This window comes from Ambystoma mexicanum, chromosome 1p (assembly GCF_040938575.1).
Source record: "Ambystoma mexicanum isolate Mex_15411 chromosome 1p, UKY_AmexF1_1, whole genome shotgun sequence".
In the NCBI taxonomy this organism is placed as follows: Eukaryota; Metazoa; Chordata; class Amphibia; order Caudata; family Ambystomatidae; genus Ambystoma; species Ambystoma mexicanum.
Window position 1 is genome coordinate 1,505,578,849 of NC_090921.1, and position 23,016 is coordinate 1,505,601,864.

The 23,016-nt window shown below is 45.1% G+C and overlaps 1 protein-coding gene across 5 annotated transcripts in view; it reads right to left on the minus strand.

Annotated features, from left to right (window-relative positions):
• The window catches only part of USF1 (upstream transcription factor 1), a 1,351,219-nt gene that overhangs the window by 315,104 nt on the left and 1,013,099 nt on the right, over positions 1–23,016 (minus strand). For all 5 annotated transcript variants that reach the window (XM_069607201.1, XM_069607199.1, XM_069607200.1 and 2 more), the window contains one exon: positions 9,917–10,003. In XM_069607201.1, coding sequence (XP_069463302.1) covers positions 9,917–10,003 — 87 coding nt within the window. The remainder of the gene's footprint in view (positions 1–9,916; positions 10,004–23,016) is intronic.

Consider the following 23,016-nt stretch of genomic DNA (forward strand, 5'->3'; position numbering starts at 1 on the left):
CGTGGGAGGAGCATCCAGTTGAAAGAATGTTACAGTTGGTAAGTAACTTGTTCTTCGAATGGATTGTGTCCTCCCACGTATTTCTCATCTTAGATAGACTCCCATAGCAGTTGTAATTTAGAGAAGGAGGAGGGAGTACCATAGTTCTTCAATTATGCACAGAATGATGGACGGATTTTGCAAAAAGTCCTCCTTGGTACGAAGTGGTGTCTAAACAATGTTTTGCAAAAGTGTGCACTGATGACCAAGTGGCCGCAGCACAAATGTCTTGCACTGGCTGGGACACCCCTCTGAAGAGCCGTGGAAGTTGCTATGCCCCTGGTTGAATGAGCCCTTAAACCATCTGGAGGCTCCTTCCCAGCCAATTTGTAACTTTCAGATATTGCTAGTATAATCCATCTGGATATAGTTTGTTTGTACACACCAAGGCCCAATTTGTGTCCAGTATAACCAACAAACAACTGATCTGTTTGTCTAAATCTTTCCAGTCTAGATATGTAGAAACTGAGAGCCCTTTTAGGGTCTAGTCTGTGAAAACTTTCCTCCTCTTTACTAGCGTGCGGAGTAGGATAAAAAAGATGGTAAAGTGATTTTCTGTGACAGATGGAAATTCGAAAATATTTTAGGTAGGAAAAAAGGCTTGACCTTTAAAACAACTTTATCTTTATGAAAAACCATGTGAGGAGGCTTGCAAGAGAGCGCCTGCAACTCACTCACCCTGTGGGCTGAAGTCAGAGCCACTAGAATAACCGTCTTTAAAGTTAGGAGCCTTAAAGGACAAAAATGTAACGTCTCAAAAGGGGCACACATAAGAAACTTTAAAACTAAATTTAAATCCCAAATGGGAACTTGGAAAGGTGCAGGAGGGAACACATGTGTTAACCCTTTAAGAAATTGGATAACTAAAGGCATTTTGAAATATGAAACTTCTTCTGAGGAGCACTTGAAGATGGATAGCGCTGACAAATATCCTTTAATAGTTCCAACCTGGAGCCCCGAGTTGGCTAAATGTAATAGAAAGGAAAACACCATGGGAGTGGTACATTGAAAAGGATCCACATTCTTATCCCCGCACCAGCTCCTGAATTTCTTCCAACGACACCAGTATAAGGATTTTGGGAATCTCCATAAAGTCTTCCGGGATGTCCCAATCCTTGTATCTCAACCTCTCAGAAGCCAGGCGTGAAGGTTGAGTGTCTTGACCTCTGGATGGAGAACCCGACCTTCATCTTGCGAGAGAAGATCCTCTCTTTGTGGAAGACGTATTGGAGGGCAGATGGACATTTCCAGAAGGTCAGGGTAACACGTTCTCCTGGCCCAATCCGGGGCAATGAGGATCATGGTTTTCCTGAACTTTCTCAACCTCCTCATTACTTGGGGAATCACGGGGACTGGAGGAAATGCGTAAAGGATTGAAAATATCCAGTCCACTACAAACCCGTCCCCTAGAGCTCCTCTTGGGGGAAATTCCCTTGAGCAGTACAGTTCGCACTTCCAGTTTGCACCGGTCACGAACAGATCCACTTGAGGGGTTCCCCAAATAGCGAAGATCTCTTGAAGGACTTCCTGAGCTGGCTCCCACTCATGGGAGACTGTGCCCTGCCTGCTCAGAGCGTCCGCCACTGTGTCCAGCTCTCCGGCTAGGTGAACTGCTGACGGAGATGCTTCCTGCATTGCCCAGAACCAGAGCTGCATTGCCTCTCTGCACAGTGGAAGTGATCCTACGCCTCCTTGTTTGAGGTAGTACATGGCCACTGTGTTGTCTGTCATTATCAGGACATTCTTTCCGTGTACAGAGGGCAGAAAGGCCTTCAGCATCAGTCTGATTGCCCTCAGCTCCAAAAGGTTGATGTATAGTTTGGACTCCGATGGAGACCAACGACCGCTGATTGTCAGATCGTTGGTGTGGGCTCCCCACCCTGTGAGTGAGGCATCCGTCACTACAGTTATCTTCGGCCATGGTTGCCAAAAACGTTCCCCTCTGAAGATATTTTCCTTGTGAGCCCACCAAAGGAGATCTTGAGCCACCTTGGATGGGACTTGCTTGAACTTGTCCTTCCTGAGGAATTTGTTCAAATTTCTCAAGTCCAAGATGGGCCTCAATCCTCCATCCTTTTTGGGAATGAGAAAATAAGGGGAGTACCAACCCTTGTTCCTCTCTGCTACAGGTACATGTTCTATTGCACCTTTCTCTAGCAGGGTTAAAATCTCCTGCACAAGGAGCGGGTCTGGAATTTTTACAGAGTTGGCTCCCGGTGGATGATCTTGAGGCCTTTGATGAAAAGGCAGACACTCACCATGGGTCACTATCTCTAGTGCCCATGCATCCGACGTAATGCCCTGCCATTCATACAGATACTGAGTGATTCTGCCTCCCACCCGGATCTTGCGGGTTAAGGCCTCAAAGTGGCTGTGCAGCGGCTACAGCAATAGCTGAGGAGGTAGTAGCCGCTGCTGTGGCTGACCTAGCACCTCTCCCTTTTCCACCACGAAAGGGTTTTCTTTGTTGTCCACTCTGACTGGCCTGCCATCTCCCTTTTCCAAAAGAGGAATAGAAGCGAAAATGGCGACTCTTCCAGAAAGATGACCCTGCGTAAGAGTGTTGTTGAGGTTGCCTTATAGTGGCGCAGAGTGATTTTGCTGCCGCTTTCGAGGTCTGCAGCTTCTCCAAGCTCTCGTCCGCCTTGCTGCCAAACAACCTCAAGCCGTCAAAGGGCATATTAAGTAACCTGGATTGTACATCAGATGCGAAACCAGATTTTCTTAGCCATGCAAATCTACGCAAGACTGCACTAGATGCCATGGATCTGCTTATACTCTCTGCAGTATCCAGTCCTGACTTGTGGCACTCCTCCATAGCCTCCTTCCCATGGTATCGCCAGGAAACTATCCCGCTCCTCACCCTCCGGGATGTGATCAGCCTCTGCATCTAAACAGCTCCACAGGGTGTAAGTGAATCTAGCTAATGTACAAGTCACATTAGTAGACTTGAGGGGCATACTACCAGAAGTAAAAGCCTTCCTCGCCCAGGAATCAATCTTTTTATTGTCCCTGTCATGGGCATAGAGGGATAAGCCGACTGTCTATTCGCAGTCGCAGCTTGAATTACCAAACTTTCTGGCGAAGATGCTTAGATAAATATTCTGGATCCGAGGAAACATGTCTATACTTTCCTACAAACTTCTTATTGACAGCTGGTAGAGATTCAGGTGTCTTCCAATTTGTCATAATTCTCTTTTGAAGAGCTTTGTGGAAGGGAAGGATTGGGTCTTTCTGAGGTCCTTCATCAATAATGTCTGTTAAGTCGTCTTGGTCATATCTTGGAGACATAGACTTCCACCCCATAAAGTCGATCACTCTTCCCATGAGGTTCCTATACCCCGGTTCAGCATGGTCTGTGGGGTCAGGCCTTTCAAAATCTACCTCAGGTGAGGTATCTTGGCCAATGGCAATCATAAAGGTCTGACATTTTTTAATTAGGATCTACCAGTTCCTCAGGGACTTCTATTATCCCAAATCGAACACCAGCTGATGTAATTTCCTCATCAGAGGTTTGTTCCTCAAAAATAGCAGACAGATTAAAAAAAATCTTGCCTGGGCTGAGGGTGGACATATCTTTTCTAGTAAAGGTGGAACAGACCTAGCCTTAGCCATAGTTATCTTCGGAACCGATCTGAAAGATATCCCAGACAAAGGTGTCAATGGAATCGACACCGGCTTCGACATACTCAAAGGAATCCCCGAGGTCATCAAGGATGGCTTCGATGTTGAGTAAGGCTTCGACTCGGAGGCCGAAGGTATCGATGCCATTTTTCGATTTCACGGCGTCGTCGAATGACGCCTCGAGTCGACAGCTGACTTCGACGATGAGGATGCCATTTTGTCCTCAGGCAACCTCGATTTATGCACTGAAGGTTTCTGTACAGTCTCATGAGGCACTGGAGAATCATCGTGCGAGGACGCCCTCGACTTCTTGTCGGATTTAGTGTGAGACGTTTTGCATTTACCTCTGTCACCTTTAGAGTAGACAGGGACATGCTCTTAACGCAGATTTTTTGAGGGGGTTGGGGCTGCCTTCCCAAATTTATTTTAGCATGATCTACAGCGTCACTTTTTTGATTCTTTCAAAGACTTCCTCGAGCGACTTTTCGACCTCGATCGCTTCGACTCATGACGAGATTTAGATCTCGATTCTCTCGAGTCTTTTATCCTTTTAGCAGACTTGAAAGACTCTTCCCCCACCGCTAGCTTACCTTGGTGTTCCTTAAGAGCCTTGTTCGACATCGCCTGACATGACCCGCACTCGTCGACTCAGTGATCAGGACTACGGCACCAAAGAGTTGCGGTGAGGATCCGTAATGGACATTTTTCTTCCGCATTTAAGACACTTTTTAAAACCTGTCTTGGGCGTTGTTGGGGGTTGAGGAAGAAGACATTTCTCAATGAGATAAACTGATTTGCCGTTTTTGATACACGAAGCAGCTGCTCTGAAAAATGGAACTGAACCAACGGGCGCGGCTCGAGCCCTTTATACGACGGATGATGTCGACGCTCGATGGCGGCCTTCGAGGGACCAAGCTACGTGGCTTCGAGCACAGCGCCCTCTGGCAAATTTTTTTCCCGAAAGAAGCAGCAAGCTGACGAATATATATCTAAGATGAGGAATAAGTGGGAGGACCCAACCATTCGAATATATAAATACTCGAGATTGTCGAGACACAAGTAATTGAGTAAAATTGTTGTTATTTCTTTGAAGATAAGACTTTATAATTATTCATTAATTACCTGGAAGGTCGTAATTTTTGATCAAATCAAAAGAGTTCTCCGTCCTCTGTATAAAATCCTAAGCTGACCCTCACACACTAAACTCAATGTAACGTGTAAATGGGGATGTCTTTTAGCTGAAAACCTGCAACTTCCTTCCAAAGTTGCAATCACAAAGTTATTAAAGTGCAGAAAAGCAAACCAATAAGGTTACGCCAGAAAGGGTCCTTCCCTTCCCCAAGATTTCTCTGGCTTTTCAATGTCATTTTAAATATACTCCACACTCTCAAGGGGAACAACCTCCCCCCTGACCCCCCAACCCAAACCCCCCCCCCCCCCGGCGAGTGTCCTTTAGTTTCACAGCTCAACAATGTTCACACTTCAAAGGGGTATGATTCTTTCCTTTGAGACTTTCTCAATTTCCACCAGTCAAGGCAATGTTCACACTGAAAAGGGGTATGGTTCTTCCCTTTCAGATTTTCACATTCAGTTCACATGCAGGTAACTTTTCCCCTTTTGCTCCAATGCCTGGTTAACTCTCCTGCCAAGGCTTTTTAATCCAATGAATTATAATTTTCATACACTGGGTCAGCAATGCCTTCTCAGAAGTTCTGAATGTCCCAGCTCTCTTTTTTTGGCTTCCTTGATGTGTTAACGGTACGCAGCATTTGCCCTGAAGCAGTGTTACAAATTCCCTGAGGCAGATTAGACAAAGAAGGCACCTTGCCTTTATATCCTCACTATGAGTCCAAGTCAGACCTTAGAGGGGCCAAAAATCACGATCTACTAACCCTTGGCCAGGTTAGAGTGGAGCTGCTTTATGAGAAGAGAGATGGATGGCCATAGGGTCCTGTAAGCGCCCCAGTGTCAAAATCTCCTTTTCTGGGCTTACCGGTCTCCGTTATAGACTGACCATTACAACGGTGTCCCTTGCATCTCACTGCAGCTTACTCGCTTGCTGGGAGCACGTCCCCCCGGCTCCTCGGATCCAGTCTGGTCATCATCTTCGCTTGTCAGCTCTTGCTGCTTGCGGCACCAGCACAGCAAAATACCTTCTGCCGGACTTCCCTGAACAGCACTCTCGACAGCTTCTCCGCTCTGAAGCTTGCTTTCCTCCGGTGTCACGAGAGGCGATTCCTTTGCTTTGCCCGGTTTAGCTGTGCCGTATTTGAATGTCCCAGCACTTGTAATCTTCTCCAAATCACTAGAATGCAGTGTTGGCTTCTTGCTTCCAGTGATCTTCATTGCTCCAGGCCTCTTCCTTGTCTCAGTACTATTAGAGGGGTATGGGAATTTGGGTTTCAAAAATAAGCCACAGACAGCAAACTGGTAAATTGATGCTGTTTATTTCTTTGTTATTTTCGCAAACCACAATTGACCTCATTGCAGTATTTCTCTTGGCTGTGCTTGTTGCCTGTCAGTCTTCCTCTAGTACCTTCTTTTAGGCTCTTCTCTGCCTCTAGTATAAATCCACTTCTTAATATGCCCAGGTGAAGTGTTGCTCTTCCCACACCAACTCCTCTGTCAAAGGTTGGCAAAAGAATTAATGAACCTATAATTACAGGCTGTTCCTTTAAAGCCCCTCCCCTGATTGGGTAATGTCCCAGGAAGTTCCCACCCCTCCAAACATAGAAGAAAGCAGTTCATGATCCCGTTTTCCCCTTACAAACTGCCCATATGGTTTTGCTGTGGACTTTATCCAGGTAAGAGAATGTCTATTTTCTGCTGTATATTTGAAATTCGGGAGGATCCAGTTTCTTAAAAGAACATTTGACTCCCGCTGTATCGTGCACAGCACAGATTTGACATCCAACAGAATTTTGTCACCATTTAACGCATAGGTGAGATTACATCTATAAAGTTGTCAATGGGATCCCCTCTTTCTTGCAGTTTTACAGCGACTGAGATAAAAAAAGCATGCTTATTTCAGACACATGCAGTTCATTCCAGCTCATCACATTTATTGTATAGAAGGTTGATATAATACACCCGTTTCATTAATGCATGAATAATTAGGTAATTTATACTTGTCTCTCGTCCACACCCAGTAACAATAGGAATGATGTGCACTATCAAGGAAGACTCTGCCTTTTAACATTGTTATCATTTGAACATGTACGATTCCACTACCACTATTTCTAATTTGTATACATTTATGTGTTTTTGTATGTTTACTTTGTAATGGGTCCCATTCTTACAACAATACGGTTAATAAGTAGTATTCAACACTATCAAGTTTCACATCTTTGTCATCTTCCTGTCCTGAAGACGGCTACATCTGCATCAACAGACAATTGCTTTGTGTATTGCCTGATTCTTTTTGTTGCTATTAGCCGAAACATATGTCGACTTTCACAAAAAACATACCTAAGACATCTAATAGGTTTTTCTTTTTGATAGAGCCAGTTTAATTAAGTAGAGCTCTACCTTTCTGTACTTGATGTTGAACATTTAGTGTCCGCAAGACATCATACTCACGTACTAACCCCACTACGGTCTCAGTGTGTTACACCAGATTTTTCATTTGAGTTTGTAAAATTTTCATCAAATACCTTCATTTTATCCATTCCTACACTTGATGTGAAGATTGTTTCTCTTCTTTTTAACAAATAATTTGTACATAGTTCTTAGCGTGATTAAAAATAAAATTATTTTTGTTATCCAGTTGTTGCTTTTCTAATTGTTTTTCCAACTGAGTTTTCACTTTTGAACAGGTTGTGTGTTCAGTATACTCACATCCTCTGACCTAGTGTTTTAGTGGCTTGGTCTTCCGACAGTAGGCACATTGATTACCCGAGTGGGGCATTAAGAGACAGGGTCACCACCCCCTTGCTCTGTTCTCATATTTCCTGCTGTAGTCATCTTCCTGGAGGATGAGGCAGGGTATTGCTGGGGATTGGGAAGCTGCTCATGCCAAATTGACATGCTGGCAAGTGAAATCGGGGGGCGGGGGCCTTGTTGTGACCAGTCGGCTTTCACACAAGCACAGCTAATGCCGTGGCTACACCAGCATCTCTGCCACAGAGATCAGCAGCCTGCACCTTGTGTGCCGCTGTTATTAGCTTGGCCGCTACTGTGGCGTCAACGGTAGTCGCCATGTCAGCCTCTCTGCTGACAGCCGCTACTGCGGCATTGCCTGTGTCGTCGGCCCCGGCACCACTTCTGTTGGCCGCTACAGCAGCAGCGGCAGCCCCAGCCAAGTCGGCAGCAGCTGCGGCACCAGCCCTGTCAACAGCAGCAGCGTCAGAACCAGCCCCGTTGGCGGCAGCAGCAGCAGCCCAGGCCCGCTGGCCACAGCAGCTGCCGTCGTATCACAAGGGGGATGTAGTAAGGTTGGGGATTGGTTCTAATCAGAGATTCTCCCTGTACATTACAATATGTCATAAGAATGGGGAAAAAGCTAGTGGGTGTTGCACAGAAAAACAGTTACAGGTCTGCTTTGTTTTCTCTTAGAGTGGTACTTGTATTTTATGCGATCCCAGAAAAACAATGCCAGTCGTTAGTTCAATCAATAATAACCAATGTGTTTATTGGTATTCTTCATATAAATGTATTTTTTCTTCATGTATTAATTTCATACATTTAGATCATACACATTTATCTTTTGCTCTGTGTGTTATTTTTCGTTATCTCCCAACACGTGTTTCCCCACAGTGTTAACCGTGGTTCTTCAGGAGAGATAACTGAGTGCTTTTCTTAAAAGTAGTTTAATTGTTAATTTACAGTCTCTATTTTTCAATCTTGAATCTTTTTGCCAAGATTATAAAATCTTTTTTGTGGTTCTGATCCACAAGGTCTGATTGCCTTGTTGTCACCGCCAGGATCCACGAGTTTCATTCACAATAAAGGCACTTAGAGTGCAGACCCCAGTACATATTAGCACCAAAGATTTGCCCCAAGAGAGGCAGTATCAAAAGCCGACAAGGGCTGAAACCTAATACAGGTCTGCTTTGGTTCAGCAAATTCACCTCACCTCCCAGAGGGTTGGCCTCCCACCGATAGCCACTCTCAGGGTCTGAGTCAGGTAGCTTCTGCATTTCTCTGGTCAAATGAGAGAAGATATCCCCTAGCTAGTTAGTGACTGCTTCACTAGATTCGTAACAGACCACTGAAAAATCTATTAAAACCCTTGAACAGTCTCAAAGGCTTTGAGTAATTATTGTGCCATCTGTGACAACTCATCAGTTTTGAAATATCGAGGCTTTAACAAATGTTGACCAACCCTCTTTACAATGAATCCCCATTTTATTTACAGTATTGGTTCTACAAACTCATTTTTTAAAAACTTTTTGTCAGACAAGAAGAAAAAGTATAAAATCAGTCATATGCCACAATGCAATATTCTTTTTTTTGTTGTTTCATCTTGATGTGTGGATTTCCATGGAAGCAATTTATTGGTTTTATACTGGTTTTACTCTACTGCCAATATTTTAATTCTGTAGATGTTCTGAGATGATTGATATACTAATGAAAGTGTTAGTCCTTTGTTTTGTACTTTGATGCTTTTTACCGCAGTAAAGTAAATTAATATTAATTTACCGGGTAGCACTATAGCTCAGCCGTAATGCCCTGAAAAGTCTTCATTTAGAATTTGCTTCTAGTAAATTAAAGTATCGGGAAAGGACAATGTGTTCTTCTTAAAGGGAGTACAACCTTGATAAAATAATTTATGCTAGAAAATTCAGTGTCGCCACTTGCACAAAATATGCTGGCTGAAACCATGTCTTGTTCCTCAAGAAGCTTATCTACAACTATTAACTGGCCTAAAAATATGAATCTGTGTCCTCCATTTTATGCTAGATTACGTTGTGAAGCTATTATGCTGCCAGTCACCACTGTAGTGATTTTATGGTACTGGTACTTTGTTCGCAATTTAGTCCACTTGGCAACTGCAGTGTCACTCTTACTGTGGAACATTGACAGCTTAACCATAACCCATAAATCACACTTTGAAAAGGTAAAAAACAGTTTCAGCACAATACAAATCATTGATACCAAAATATTTTAGCAGCTGTGGTGCATTTTAATGGGCACATCGGGTAAATCATGATTAATGGCTGGGTTTCCCACTGTGAAGGAGAAAAGAGAAAGTAGGTACTACAAAACAAAATCGCAATGGCAGAGCCCTTTTTAACATACAGTTTTTGCTTACCGATTGTGAGGCGCTTGTCTCACTCTCTGCAGACATTGGGTCGTTGTGGATTTGGGTGCTGTCTGCCATACAGTGGGAAAGAGATCCCTGAAATATTAATGGGAGATATCAAAAACGTTGTATAGCAATTTAAGATTCCCTGTGGTGGCTAACAAAACAGAAGAACAATTTGGGATTCCCTGTGATGGGAAACAAAACATAAGTACCATAAAAGTACAAACCTTATTACAAGAAAAATCTGGCTGCATACCTGCTTGTATCTGAAGATCTTCAAAATCTCCCTTTCCAGCTAACCTGAAACATTCAACCAAAAAGGATCTGTATAGTGCGAAGCTTAGAGGTCAATGCTAGTGGTGCAGGCAAGAAAAGGGGAAGTCGGGAAGAAAAACAGTGCTACGAGTTTTGAAATAGCATGGAACTATTTTGCTTCTTCTTGAAGCTGAGAAGATGGTCTTTAGCTTGACAGCACCAACAATCAGGAGGTACTTTTGACTCCCCTGGCCAAAGGGTGCCATACAAATACAGCTATGGAAATGTGCATAAAGCATACACATCTAGAATACGTTTAAATCTTATTGGGTGAAATACTAGACAAAAAAGTATATAGTCTACATCTCGTAGGGTAGCTGCATTTACGGCACGTTATTTGCTCCTCCATTCCCCGGCACCAATTCCTGCTTTCTGGTTGCTGTCGAATACCTACGTCCCGCTTCTCATGCCAACTCATAAAATCTTAATTGTGGTGGGAGAATTCAAATAGCTTAATTTCCTTGCACAGACTGCACAGACCCTAGAACTTTAGGATACTGAAAACATTTGCCTCGTATACTGGACATAATAAACAGACTGAACTTGCATGGGGCAGACACAAACACTTGGGGTGTTATTACAGAAATGTTGTACTGGTACAAATGCAAATAGTGCCCAAATGCAAACATTTTAATGCATTTATACGCCAGGGCAAAGGAACACAAACACAGCAACCACTATCCTGGTGCAAACATACATTGAAAACGTGATTTGCAGAAGGGCAATGTTTGCAGTAGTGCAGACTTCCTGTAATGACACCCAAGGAGTCAACCTAATCAAAATAGGCGTTGCAGTTTGTTAAATTCTCTGTAGTGAATGCCAGTTTTAGAAATTGTCTATTGCAATTAAGATTGCCCAAGCGCTCAGCGCAGGAAGTCTTGATTCTATTAAAGACAAGGAGGCGAGCAGTATGCTTATCTTCTTTATTACTGCTAAACAACAGCCTTTCAAAACGTTCATTTTTTTAAAGTTGTCAGTGCCCAACTGGCATAAAAAGAAAGAAAACAGACTAGCAAAAAACAACTTGCTGAAGAAGAGTGTCCAGACTACATCCGCCATGAACCCTAGCGGGTTGGTAGTCCATAGCCTCAGACATGCTGACTAATGAGAGATCCCTTCATGTTATGAATCCCTGCTGTCCTAGGCCCTTTCCTCTTCTTTTTCCTCGAGCTGCTTTAACTCCTGCAACAGTCTAAATAAAGAGTCTTGGATAACTTGGCTTGTCCTCGCTATTCTGTGCTGTCCTGCACCTTCCCATCTCACTCGACTTCCTTGTCCATATTCTCTCTGCTGAGCTCTTAGGAAATCATTCTTGAGAACTCTTTTGCTCATCGCCTATGCGGAAAAAGATTGGAAATGTTAAGGAAGGGAATTCGCTCATATCCATAATAACAATATACTTTATATATCTGTATGTCATGCATGGTAGTTGAATTCAAGTGATTAGGGTTACTCACGTGTGTTACTGCATTACGTTCATAAGCAGCGTGGGGACGTCGCTCGCTGCTTCTGATTGAACCAACATGGCGTTTGGTAACTGAAACCTTGATCTGCGTCCTCGCATCTATTCAGTTACAGCTTTGGCTTTACTCCTGCGTGTTACTTCCACACGCAAACTCCTGGAGCTGCACTCAAGAAGTTACGGCAGTTTTTCTTGTTCATGTGTATCTTTCTACACACTACCTTCGGCAGCCGTGCACTAGAAGACCAACGGACGGCTTTTCCTTCACACGCGAGTTCTGGCAGTCCTGTCTGCGTGTACTTCAGTCGCATGCAAAAACCCACGCGGTTTCCTGAACTCTTAACGTGCAGCTTTCCTGGCTGCGTGGAAATTTGTCGAGTTTAAAACTGCACTCTTAAAACGTGCAATTCCACACACAAGTTGTGCTTCGCTTTGGATTTAATCCCTGGCACCCGCGATGAGATAACAGGTGGACTTCAATTCATTATTTCTGTTCTACGTGGGAAAGGAAGTATTGCCGACAACTGTTTATTTGAAGGTGATTGTGCACAGTACTTTGGATGCTATCCTGTGGTGCACCAACCCGGTATCTAGCGTGAGCCTCGTGCCTTTCGGGATAAGTTTCCCTTACTAACCTTCCCTCCTTTTGTTGTTGTTTCAATTCCTGGATTTCATCAGAGACTTGTTGGCAGAGCCTCCAGTTCTAAATCTACAGGTTAGTGTTGTAGTAGGTGCTATTGCTGTGCTTTTAGTGAGAGTTTAAGATGGGACACTTCTTCATTATACTTTATTGTATCCTAGGCTGACTTCCCAAGATGTTCCCACGCCCTTTCCAGTGAACCCTCTCTCTGCCTGTTTTATTAGTCAGAGAGTTGTATCATTTGGAAGATCTATTTTTGACTTCACTACTGTCAAGCCGTGTGTTTCATCAAGGATCTGGAAGAGCCCTACCAATTGTATCCTTTATGGTTACCTGTATCCTTTTTCATAAGATACTCGGGTGATTTATGACACTGTATCAGCAAAAATTCCAAGTGGGAGGGATAATGCTCGCCTCTGTGCCTTTAATAGAATAAAGATTTCCTGCGCTGAGCGCTTGGGCAATCTTCATTCTATGACAAGACCGGAGGCGAGCATTATGCTTGTTCCAACCTTTGCACTACTGCTGATGCAATTTTGGAGACTGGCTTGAAATAGAAGGTTCTGAAAACTGAGTCGCTGTACCAGTTAGCTGCCTTCATGATCTCCTGCAGCGGAACTCCTGCTGCAAACGCTCTGGAAGCCATCGCTCCTCTGGTCGAGTGAGCTTCAAAGACAGAAGTGTCGATTCCTGCTAGCTCCATGACTTCTTTTACCCATCTCGCTATTGTGGCTGCAGCCACTGCCTTATATGGCTTTCTGCGCGAAAATCAATAACTGCGTTACATTCTGCGGTCTTATCGCTGCAGTTGCTGCTTTATAGCGCTTTATACACTGTGCTAAGCATAGTTTGCAGTTGTCAGGGAAATATGGGTATGTGATAACTTGAGAATTGGTCTTAGTACGGTGCACGATATTAAACGCCACGCTCTCTGGATAAAAGATCCTCCTGTCTATCTCTAGTGCTTTGACATCTGAGACTCTTCTACACGATACTGGGCAAAGAAGTGTAGCTAATTTGCCCGATAGCTGTTTCTCTGACAACAGCTCGTTCTTTGGCCACTGCTCAAATAGCTTCAGGACCTTATTAACGTCACATAGGGATGAGTACCTAGGAAGAGGGGGTTTCCTCACCTTACCTCCTTTAAGAAGCCTTGCTACCGCTGGGTGCTCTCCTACTGGGAGTCCGTCTACTAGCTCGTGCCCAGCTGAGATAGCTGATCTGTACACTCCTACTGTTCTAAAAACCTTTCCTGTAGTAGGTAGGGACGCAAGGAAATTAATAACCTGAACTATAGGAGCTGAAATGGGAGAAATGCCCCTCCCGCTGCACCATATATCCCAGACTTGCAAGCGGAATTGTAGCTCTGCACTGTGGAAGGGGCCCATGGAACCTTGATAAACGCTGCAGCTTCTTCTGAAAGCCCCGGCAAACACCATCTTCGCCTGAAATTCTGCATGCCAAGAGGGTTAGCGTCTGATCCTGAATCAGGGGATGCGGGCTCCCAACTGATCAGATAGGAGATCTGCTCTGTGTGAAATCTTCTGGGGGAAATCCATGGAAAGTTCCATCAGAACTGGAAACCAAGCTTGCGATTTCCATTCCGGTGTCACAATGACCAGATCCGCCTTGACCCTGCGCACATTTGCTAGTGCCCTCGCCAGCATTGCAAAGAGAGGAAAGGCATAATGCGTGTGACCTCCCCAGAATTGCAGGAACGTGTCTGTCCCCGCTGCTTCCGGTTCCAGCCTACAACTGAGATATCTTGGCGGGTGAGCATTTAGCCTCAAGGCAAATAGGTCTGTATGCAAAGGTCCCCACTTCTGCTCTAACTTGTCGAAGACTGATCCATGTAGTCTCCAGTCGCTCGAGTCTATTATGTACCGGGAGTTCCAGTCTACTACTGTATTGTTCACTCCCGGAAGATATTCCGCTGTGATCGATATCTTTTTCCCTAGGCAAAAGTGCCAGAAATGCTCCGCTAGCATCTTGGACTTTGTGCCTCCCAGCTTGTTGATATACCTCACTGCTGATATATTATCCATCCGAAGGAGTATGCAACATTGTGCTTTGTCCTTGGTAAAGGCTTTGACTGCAAAAGAACACGCGAGGAGATCTAAGCTATTTATATGAAGTGCCAGCTCTTCCTGAGACCATTTTCCCCCTGTCTCCGAGTGGCCGCATCTGGCACCCCAGCCTGATCTGCTGGCGTCTGATTCTATGGTAAACTCTGGAACGTCTCAGAATATGGCTCAGCCGTTGCATGCCTCCATTTTGTGTAGCCACCAGCGAAGCTCTGTCTTGCTGTCCTCGTCCAGCGGTACCCGGTAATTAGATCTCCACCCTCTCTGGAGGTACTTGATCTTGAGCCTCTGAAGAGCGATAATGTAACGGCCCGGGAAATATCATCGCCTGAATACAGGCTGTGAGGAGTCCCACTATCCTGGTTAGATTCCAAAGCAATATAGCTGGTCTCTTTAGAGCTGTCCTCAGATCCTTCCTTATAGACCTTATCTTGGCCGCTGGAAGTTCTAACATGGCTTTCTTCGTATCTACCGTGAAGCCTAGGAATTCTATCCTCCTGCATGGCATCAATACTGACTTCTCTGTACTGACTAGAAATCCTAGCCCTGCGATCAAGGATACTGCCCATTGCACTTGCTTCTGCAACCTCTCCTTGTCCTCTGCCATAAAAAAGATGTCGTCCAGATAGATGATCATCCGAATTCCCTGCTCTCGTAAGGCGGTCGCAAGAGACCTTAAAAGCTTGGTGAAGGCCCAAGGCGCTGATGCTAGACCGAACGGCAGGGTCTTGAACTGCCATATCTCCTCTTTCCATACAAATCTTAAGAATGTTCAGTATTGAGGTGCTATGGGCAACGTCAGGTAAGTGTCTTTCAAATCTAGACGCGTCAGCCAATCGTTCTTCCTGAGAAGATCTGCTAGCAGATGGATCCCCTCCAACTTGAAGTGCCTGTATACTAACCAACTGTTCAGTTCCTTTAAATTGATGACCGGTCGAACTTTGCCCTTGTGGTGGACTAGAAACATGTTGCTCAGGAAACCCCCCGTTTGTGGCTGCGCTCGCTCTATGACGTGTTTGTGCACAAGCGCTTGAATCTCTGCATCTAACAGCATAGCCTCTGCTTGCGAGCTGTGCATGCGCGGAGGGGGGCTTCGCTGCACTGGAGTCTCTACGAACTCTAGATGGAAACCTTGTGCAGTCTGTAGAACCCAACCGTCTGCTGATAGCTTGCGCCAACTGGAGGATACGCCGCTCTTCGCCCTCTCATCTGGGGTATTGCTCTGGTGCCTGAAGTATCCTCTACTTCTGTTAGGAAAAAAGGTGTCTTGCTGGCACGTTTCCCAATACTGGGCTCTCGGACCTTGGGGCCTTCTGTTTGAATTGAACCGGCCAGTCGATATAGAGGTCCTTGGCCTCTATATCGGCTAGCCCCTGCGAAAACATTTCCTGGAAAGACTTATCTTATTGAGGCTTGAGCCTTCTCTAGCGCAGTGTAGGTTCCCACAAATTTGTTCATCTCCTTGACAAACGTGTCTCCAAAGAGCAGGCCTTGCGGTCCCTCGCGGCTTCATAGGAGGCCAGGTCTCCAAGTTTATTGTGCATCTTCAGTAGCATTGATCTACGTCTCTCAGCTGAGATTGCGCTGTTCGCATTTCCAAGTAAGCAAACCGCTCTCAGGCCCAGCCGGCTAAAGTAAATGGATCTACGGGTTCACCCGCGTCTTTGGACCTCTCTGCTAGATCCATTATTTTCGCAAAGGGCCCCCATCAGGTCCAGGATCTTGTCCTGGCATGACTTCCAGACACAGTCCACACCCTTCTTGGCGTCTTTGCCCGCTTTAGTTACAAAGGTCAATATTTTAGGGTCCAGCTCCGGGGTATCAGTTACCTTCCTGGTAAGCTCTGGTCTAGGATATTCTACTCTGAGACAGAATCTGGTATCTTTCTCCAGTGGCTTCCTCAGTTTCTGAGCCATGTACAAAGCCACCCTTGGGGATGCTTTATTCTCGCAGTTTGTTTTGCTCTGCAACCTTATGCTCTCTTTACCTAGACTTCTGTCGTCATCCTCTTGCTCTTCTTCCTGGTCAAACTCTTCCAAGGATGAAAGAGCATCCCCAATGTTTTTCACCCCTGGGGTAGGGGGTACGAGGCTGGGCACTGCTGATTTTTCTAGAAAACCATTTTTAAGCCTGTTAAAGGCATCAGCTGCCTCCTGGTGCTTCTCTCTCTTCCCTATCGATGGGCCGGGGGGGGTGGAGGGGGGATAGAAGAGCGTTTCCTCTTCAGGGCAACTTTACACCCCCTATTAGTGCTTTCTAGAGGCTGAATAGTGGAGGTTGCCTTGCAAGCCAGCTCTGGTGCCCAATATGCTCTCCAGGGTTTGTAGCCTCTCCTGGAGTGGCTCTACTCCTTGAGCTACTGCTCTCAACAGAGTCTCCCAAAACTCTCTTGAAACTGTGTGAAAGTTCTATTTCCTCCTCCTGCAGTGCCTGCTCCTGATCTCTGTATTCACTCTAGTCCTCCTCTCCCCTGTCACAAGCCATGTTGTGGAATATGTGGGAGGGAAACACACAGCCCTGAGTAATACAAATGACATTCCTGTCTGTTTTATGCGCTTCCTACTTATGTTATTCATACTGAACGGAAGGAATAAGAGGGTACTTAGCTGTCGTTAGCAGCCAAAAAAAAAAAGTGGAAAGGACCTAGGACAGCAGGGATTTATAACATGAAGGGATCCCTCATTGGTCAGCATGTCTGAGGCTATGGACTACCAACCCGCTAGGGTTCATGGCGGATGTAGTCTGGACACTCTTCTTCAGCAAGTTGTTTTTGCTAGTCTGTTTTCTTTCTTTTTATGCCAGTTGGGCACTGACAACTTAAAAAATAACTAAACAAAATGAAGGTTTTGAAAGGCTGTTTAGCAGTAATAAAGAAGATAAGCATAATGCCCGCCTCCGGTCTTGTATTAGAATTAGTTTAAAATTTGAGAAACCAGAGGCATGAAGCTTGGATCTGATCATGCAAAGTCGCACGCAGGACCAGAATATCTATATTAAAACCACAATCCTTTTTGTCAGGGTGGAATAATTATAAACTAATCAAACACAAAACATGTTTTAAATGCTTTCATATATTTTGCTGACACAATATCGATATCCCACTTCATCACAGAATATAAATCACATTCACATAAGTGCAGGGGTCATGCCCTAAAAATTAAAGTGGGGGGGACTCATCAGCAGGCGCAATGGGATCCGACGTTGCCAGAAATTAGCATATCAATGTGAAATATGCACATTTTATTAAATTGGCTTAGCATACCCACCCAAATTGCACAGGAAGGATGACATTTGCCTTTCATAAAATCAACACACACAAAACCAAGCGAGGACATTTTCTTCTAACAGTGTTTTAGAAAACATTAAAAGGTGTGCATGTTTCAAACTCCAAGAACCAATAAAAATGTTTTCCCTGGAACTTGCAGTACCAAAATGGGACATTTCACCTTTAGTTGTTTGTTATTTTTCATTAGTGAAGTGGTGAAGTGTCCGGCCTGCAAACCTGACAACTGCTGTTCGATCCCCAAGATCGGATTTAATTCATAAATTCAAAGAGGACGTTCAATGTTTCTCATTTTAGCTCAGGGGAATGAGTCTGAAAAAAGTGGGTGGACTCTGTCCACTGGTGCAACTTCCGCCTTGAGACATGCTGCCAACTCTGGATATGATCTTCTGTTCAATCTGTTCACAATGAATAGCTGTGTTAGGCGATCCTCTGCCCACCGATCCACTGCACACCAGAACACTGCTCACATTTCCCCAATACCTCCCTCCAGGGTTCGAGGCTCATGTGATTTGGTTAACCCAAAGGACCGAAAGCTCCGTACCAGGTATGGTGTACAGGCTCGATTGCAACCCTTCCTGCACTGGCAGTTGCCATGGAGAACATACAGCAGAAGGGGTGGCGTTACATCTCCACGCCGATCACGTGATCCAGAGTGGCGTTCCTCACGTGACCTTGGTGGACGTCACATGACCCAGAAACGTCACATGACCCAGAAACGCACAGTATATAAGGCTTGAGACACGGAACACTCATTGCTTCTCAGCTGTCTTCAGACCCTGTTTGGCGTTACGTTTTGCTCTTCTGTTTACCTTGACCTCGGAACTCTATCTTGGACTCCTTCGGATACTCCTTTGTACCTTTGCTTGGAACTGTTAACCTGTTGCTGGATTTTGGACACGACCCTGACTTGCCTTTGGATCATCCCTTGGTACCTTGTTGAACTCCTACGCCATTTCCCTCTTGGGATTCAAGTCACGCCCTCAGGTGGTTTATCCTGCATCCACGCTATTCTGCGGTTCTACTGTTCTAGGGACCGCCTCATCTGAGTCTCGAACCTCCCTCCTAGGTTTCCTGGGTTTTCCTAACACCAGATAGGTAAGACTATTCAGATCCTTTAGTTAACATGATATATTGTAATTGCCTGGTACTTAACCTCGTTCTTTTTGACAGCAGCATCGGTGTTCCAGAGGTTCCGTGGATCCGGGAAGTAACATCTCCCACCTGTGGCCTCAAAGGTCGCACAGCGGGTTTCTTTTAGTTCCCCTGTGCGTCACTTGAGGACGGAGGATTCAACGGTCTACACGACACTAAAGTCAGAACAAGCTGTATGAAATGGAAATTAATTTCCTCTATTTGTTTCAACATGACAATGTTACCTCTGGGACTTGTGTTCACATTCTAGTTCTTCATTTCAGTTCTCAGAGAGGCACAACTCCACCTCACTAATGAGGCCCAAGAAGGCTCAAACATGTGTATGGGGTTGCTGTTGGTACATAGCATTTCGGTGCTGGACTGCCCATGTGGGCGGGACAAAGACTAATATGCAAATGGTTATTTCCCATCTGTGAAAGGTACAATGAGCAAAAAGCGATGGCAGCAAACTCTCAAAGTGGGGAAAAAAAAAGCACAGAACATGTTATCATGCCGTGTTCTTTCTGGAGAGGTGTGCCTGATACCTTTTTTGAAATATATTTGCAAGGAACTTGGGGTTGGTCACCCTGAGTTACCTGTGGGAACCCAGTTGTGGACTCCCCGCTCACTGTGCTCGGATGCACAGCTCCACCTCACTGATGTGGCCCAAGAAGGCTGAAACACGTGTATGGGGTTGCTGTTGATACTCTTGTTCAGAAGGGAATTGTCATAGCATTTCGGTGCTGGACTTCCCATGTGGGCGGCACAAAGACTGATATGCAAATGTATATTTCCCATCTGTGAAAGGTACAGTGAGCAAAAAGCGATGGCAGCAAACTCTCAAAGTGGGAAAAAAACCACAGAACAGATTATCATGCCGTGCTCTTTCTGGAGAGGAGCGTCTGCTACCTTTTTTGAAAAACTTCATTTTGGCTACACTGTTGTCTGGTCTGTGCATTTATCTTCACTGTGTCCTTCACAACCCTTATGTATTAATTTGTTCATCATGTGGAAAGGCACAGGCTGTTCTTGAGCCCCATTTCAGATCCTTGAGAAATGTTCTCCCTTGCAAGAATTAGCTGAACACTTTTTGGCACCTCTTTCCATCCTGGCCTTGGCTGCTTTGAGCTTTCGGCCTGTCAGCAAAACCAAATGACCATAGCTCAGGAATGTGGCCGGGCAAACTAGAATGGCAAAATCTGCAGCATTTTGCAATGGTGTATTTTAACATGGCAGACCTCTTCTTCAATACAATTATCAACTACAACTACTAAAGCTCAATCTACACAATCCAAATAAATCCAACCTATTCACCTTCATCTAATAATATAAATGTTGTGAAAATAATACAGAGGAATGCAATGCTGCATGTGTGTGTTTCTATGCAGTGCATAGCCTGAATGTTCCCTAAAGTGTGTCAAAACTACACATATTCTAACTATAATGTCCCAACGTTGAAGGCATGTGACCCCTACATCACTACCAGGGGTCTGCTGCCTGCTTAAAGAATTATTTTCATCTTGTACTGGCACACACCTTTAGGACGTTGGATTTGCACGTTTACACCCTCCTCGAGCATTCCCAAAATACACAAAGCCGGAGGCATCTCAAATGAATCATCGAAAACAGAGGCTACTGCTTCCCCTATTATGGATCACAATTATGCACCAGTTGATAGTCCCACACCATGTGAACAAAGGAACCACTAAAGTATGGTATCTGCTGTAATAGACAGGCCTCCTATCATCAATGTAATGTAATCTCACCTGCGTTATGAATCAATTCATGAGCATGCATCAACTTTTCTTACCAGCTCCTTAACATGTTTCAGAGAACTCGAAGTGACTTTCCAATGTTCATTAATAACATGGTGTGTGCAATCTAATGGTTTGGTGAATCGAAGACACTTTATTGGCTTTTCTCAGTTGATGGATTCACTCCTCGGTCCCCCTCTTCCAGGCGCAGACCCCTCTTTGCTTTCAGCGTCCCTCAACGGGTTAACTATGGCTTTTCCAGCATTCGCTAATCTCAATGTCTTTTTAAAAACAGTTCCAGTGTACATCCCTCGGCCGGGTTCACCTTTGTCAACTTCATATTCAATTTTACTTTCAATGTTCATGGGATTCACTTCCCTTACTTTCGTTATAGTTCTTAGGTCAAAGGCTTTCGACTATACAGGGATTTTGCATGGCCCCCTGTATGACCACTTTGACCTTTCTTGGCAGCTCTCCTACGGCCTTCAGGTATCTGTAGTTTCACTCAGACGGGGATTGACCCGGGACTCTCGGAGCAGCACCCACATGGTACTGGCCCCCTTTTGCAGCTGGTCTCCCCCCTTTTCAATGTTACAGTTCTTTAAACTTCTCTCACTTTGCGAATTTCATTCACCACAACCCGGTTCTTATCGTCTATCCCCTTGACTCACCGGCTGTGATGAACCGCTTGGCTTTCTTCTTTACTGGAGTCAAGGCCGGTACCATGGAAGCAGGAGTCTCCCTCGCTCTGGCGTATCAGGGTCGATAACCTCTGTGTACCGTTGACATCTGCTGCAGCACACTTGGGCTATTGTCCTCAGTCTTACTATTCTTTCAGGAGAGGGTTTGTGGGGTTTTGTTGAAAATAAAAGGTGTCTCTCCTCTTCAGCATCTCAATATTTGCCACCTTTTTCCTCCTCTTGAACTGCCGGGCCAGATAGCTGTCTCGTCGTGTGGTATGCTTTGTTCGTACTGTGCTCTCTTGCTCCACCTTTTATCCCTGTGGGGAAGGGAAAGGGCCGTCAGGTGTGCGTGATTCTGATCAATTGCCCGACTTTGACTGACCCTTGTATTGGGACATGTCAGGTAAACAGGTCTGGTGTTAGTCTGTACTCTGGTGTGTCGTGCGAAAGTGTTTGTGTCAGAAAAGTGTGGCTGATGTAGTGGTTTTGAATGTCCTACGTTGTAGGATGGGGTCAAGGTGTTAAAAGAAGCGGGATACCGTGTTCCACTCCCACAGGACCCCCGGCCCATCCAGGTGATCCTCCCTCACTAGTCCACCCCCTGGACTAGTGCGGGAGGGAGAACTGCATCCAATAGTGATGGCTGTGTCATTGCCACCTGGATGATAGATCCCTGGGGTTTAGCCGGAGAGACACCTCAGGTTTCTCACAGCGCGCCACGTTTTATCTGGACGCTAAGTGGGAATAAGGGGCAGGTGTGTGCAGTTAAAGTTACGTGCCTGACTCTGCCTGATCTCGTTAGAGGGACAGGCCTTGTGTAACATATAGGAGGTAATCCTTCTGATCCTATTCCCCATCTTCCTCATCTCAGTACTATGTTAGGAATGAAGTGGGGAGGAATTAAGGGAACTATAGTTACCTATAAAATGGGTAGGTATGGGAGATGAATGAGTGGTTGTAAAAGGGGGATACCATGTCTCACCATCGGGTGTTTCTCCCCCACTCCCTAAGGGTCCCCTACCCAGGTGATCCTCCCTCGCTTGTCCACCTCCCCCATGGTCAGGATCCAAAAGTGATGGCCCTTCTCTGGCCACCTGAGTACAGGATCCCTGAGGACTAGGAAGTGAAAGACCCTCTCGGTATTCACATACCCTACCCCTATGCGATGTGGATGTCTGTTTCACAGGGTAATAAAGAAATTAAATCCACATTACTGAATTTAAGACAGCTTTTACTTGTTCCTGCTGAGGCTGTACACTACAATTTCCTACAAAAAAACCTAAATATTTTACAGCTGACTGGGCGAGTTTGCATTTTCTTGCGTTAGCCAGGCTTTCCGTAAGGCTCTCATAATGGTGTAGAGAGGAAATAAATGGTCTTCCCAGGTTTGACTGTAGATAATATCTATGTGGGCCCCACAGAAGTCACAATAAGGTTGTAGGATGACGTCCATCAGTCTTTGAAAAGTCTCTTTCCATCCTTCAGCTGTGTACACCTGGCCATATACAGGCATCTGTGGTCGTTCCCAGCATCCTAGTTCTCCTATTTCCTGGGGTGCCTTCTTAGGATATGGTAATTCCTTCAGTGCTATCGTTTTTGTCCCTCCTTTTTTTGGGCTGTCAGTTATGTATTGTATAGCCTGGTCTTTCTTCCAATTGTCCATCATATCAAGGGTCTTGATGTAGCTATCTTCGTATGGGAATGTTGTCTTGGACACCCATCTCAATGTTGTTGTTGTCCCTTGGAATCTT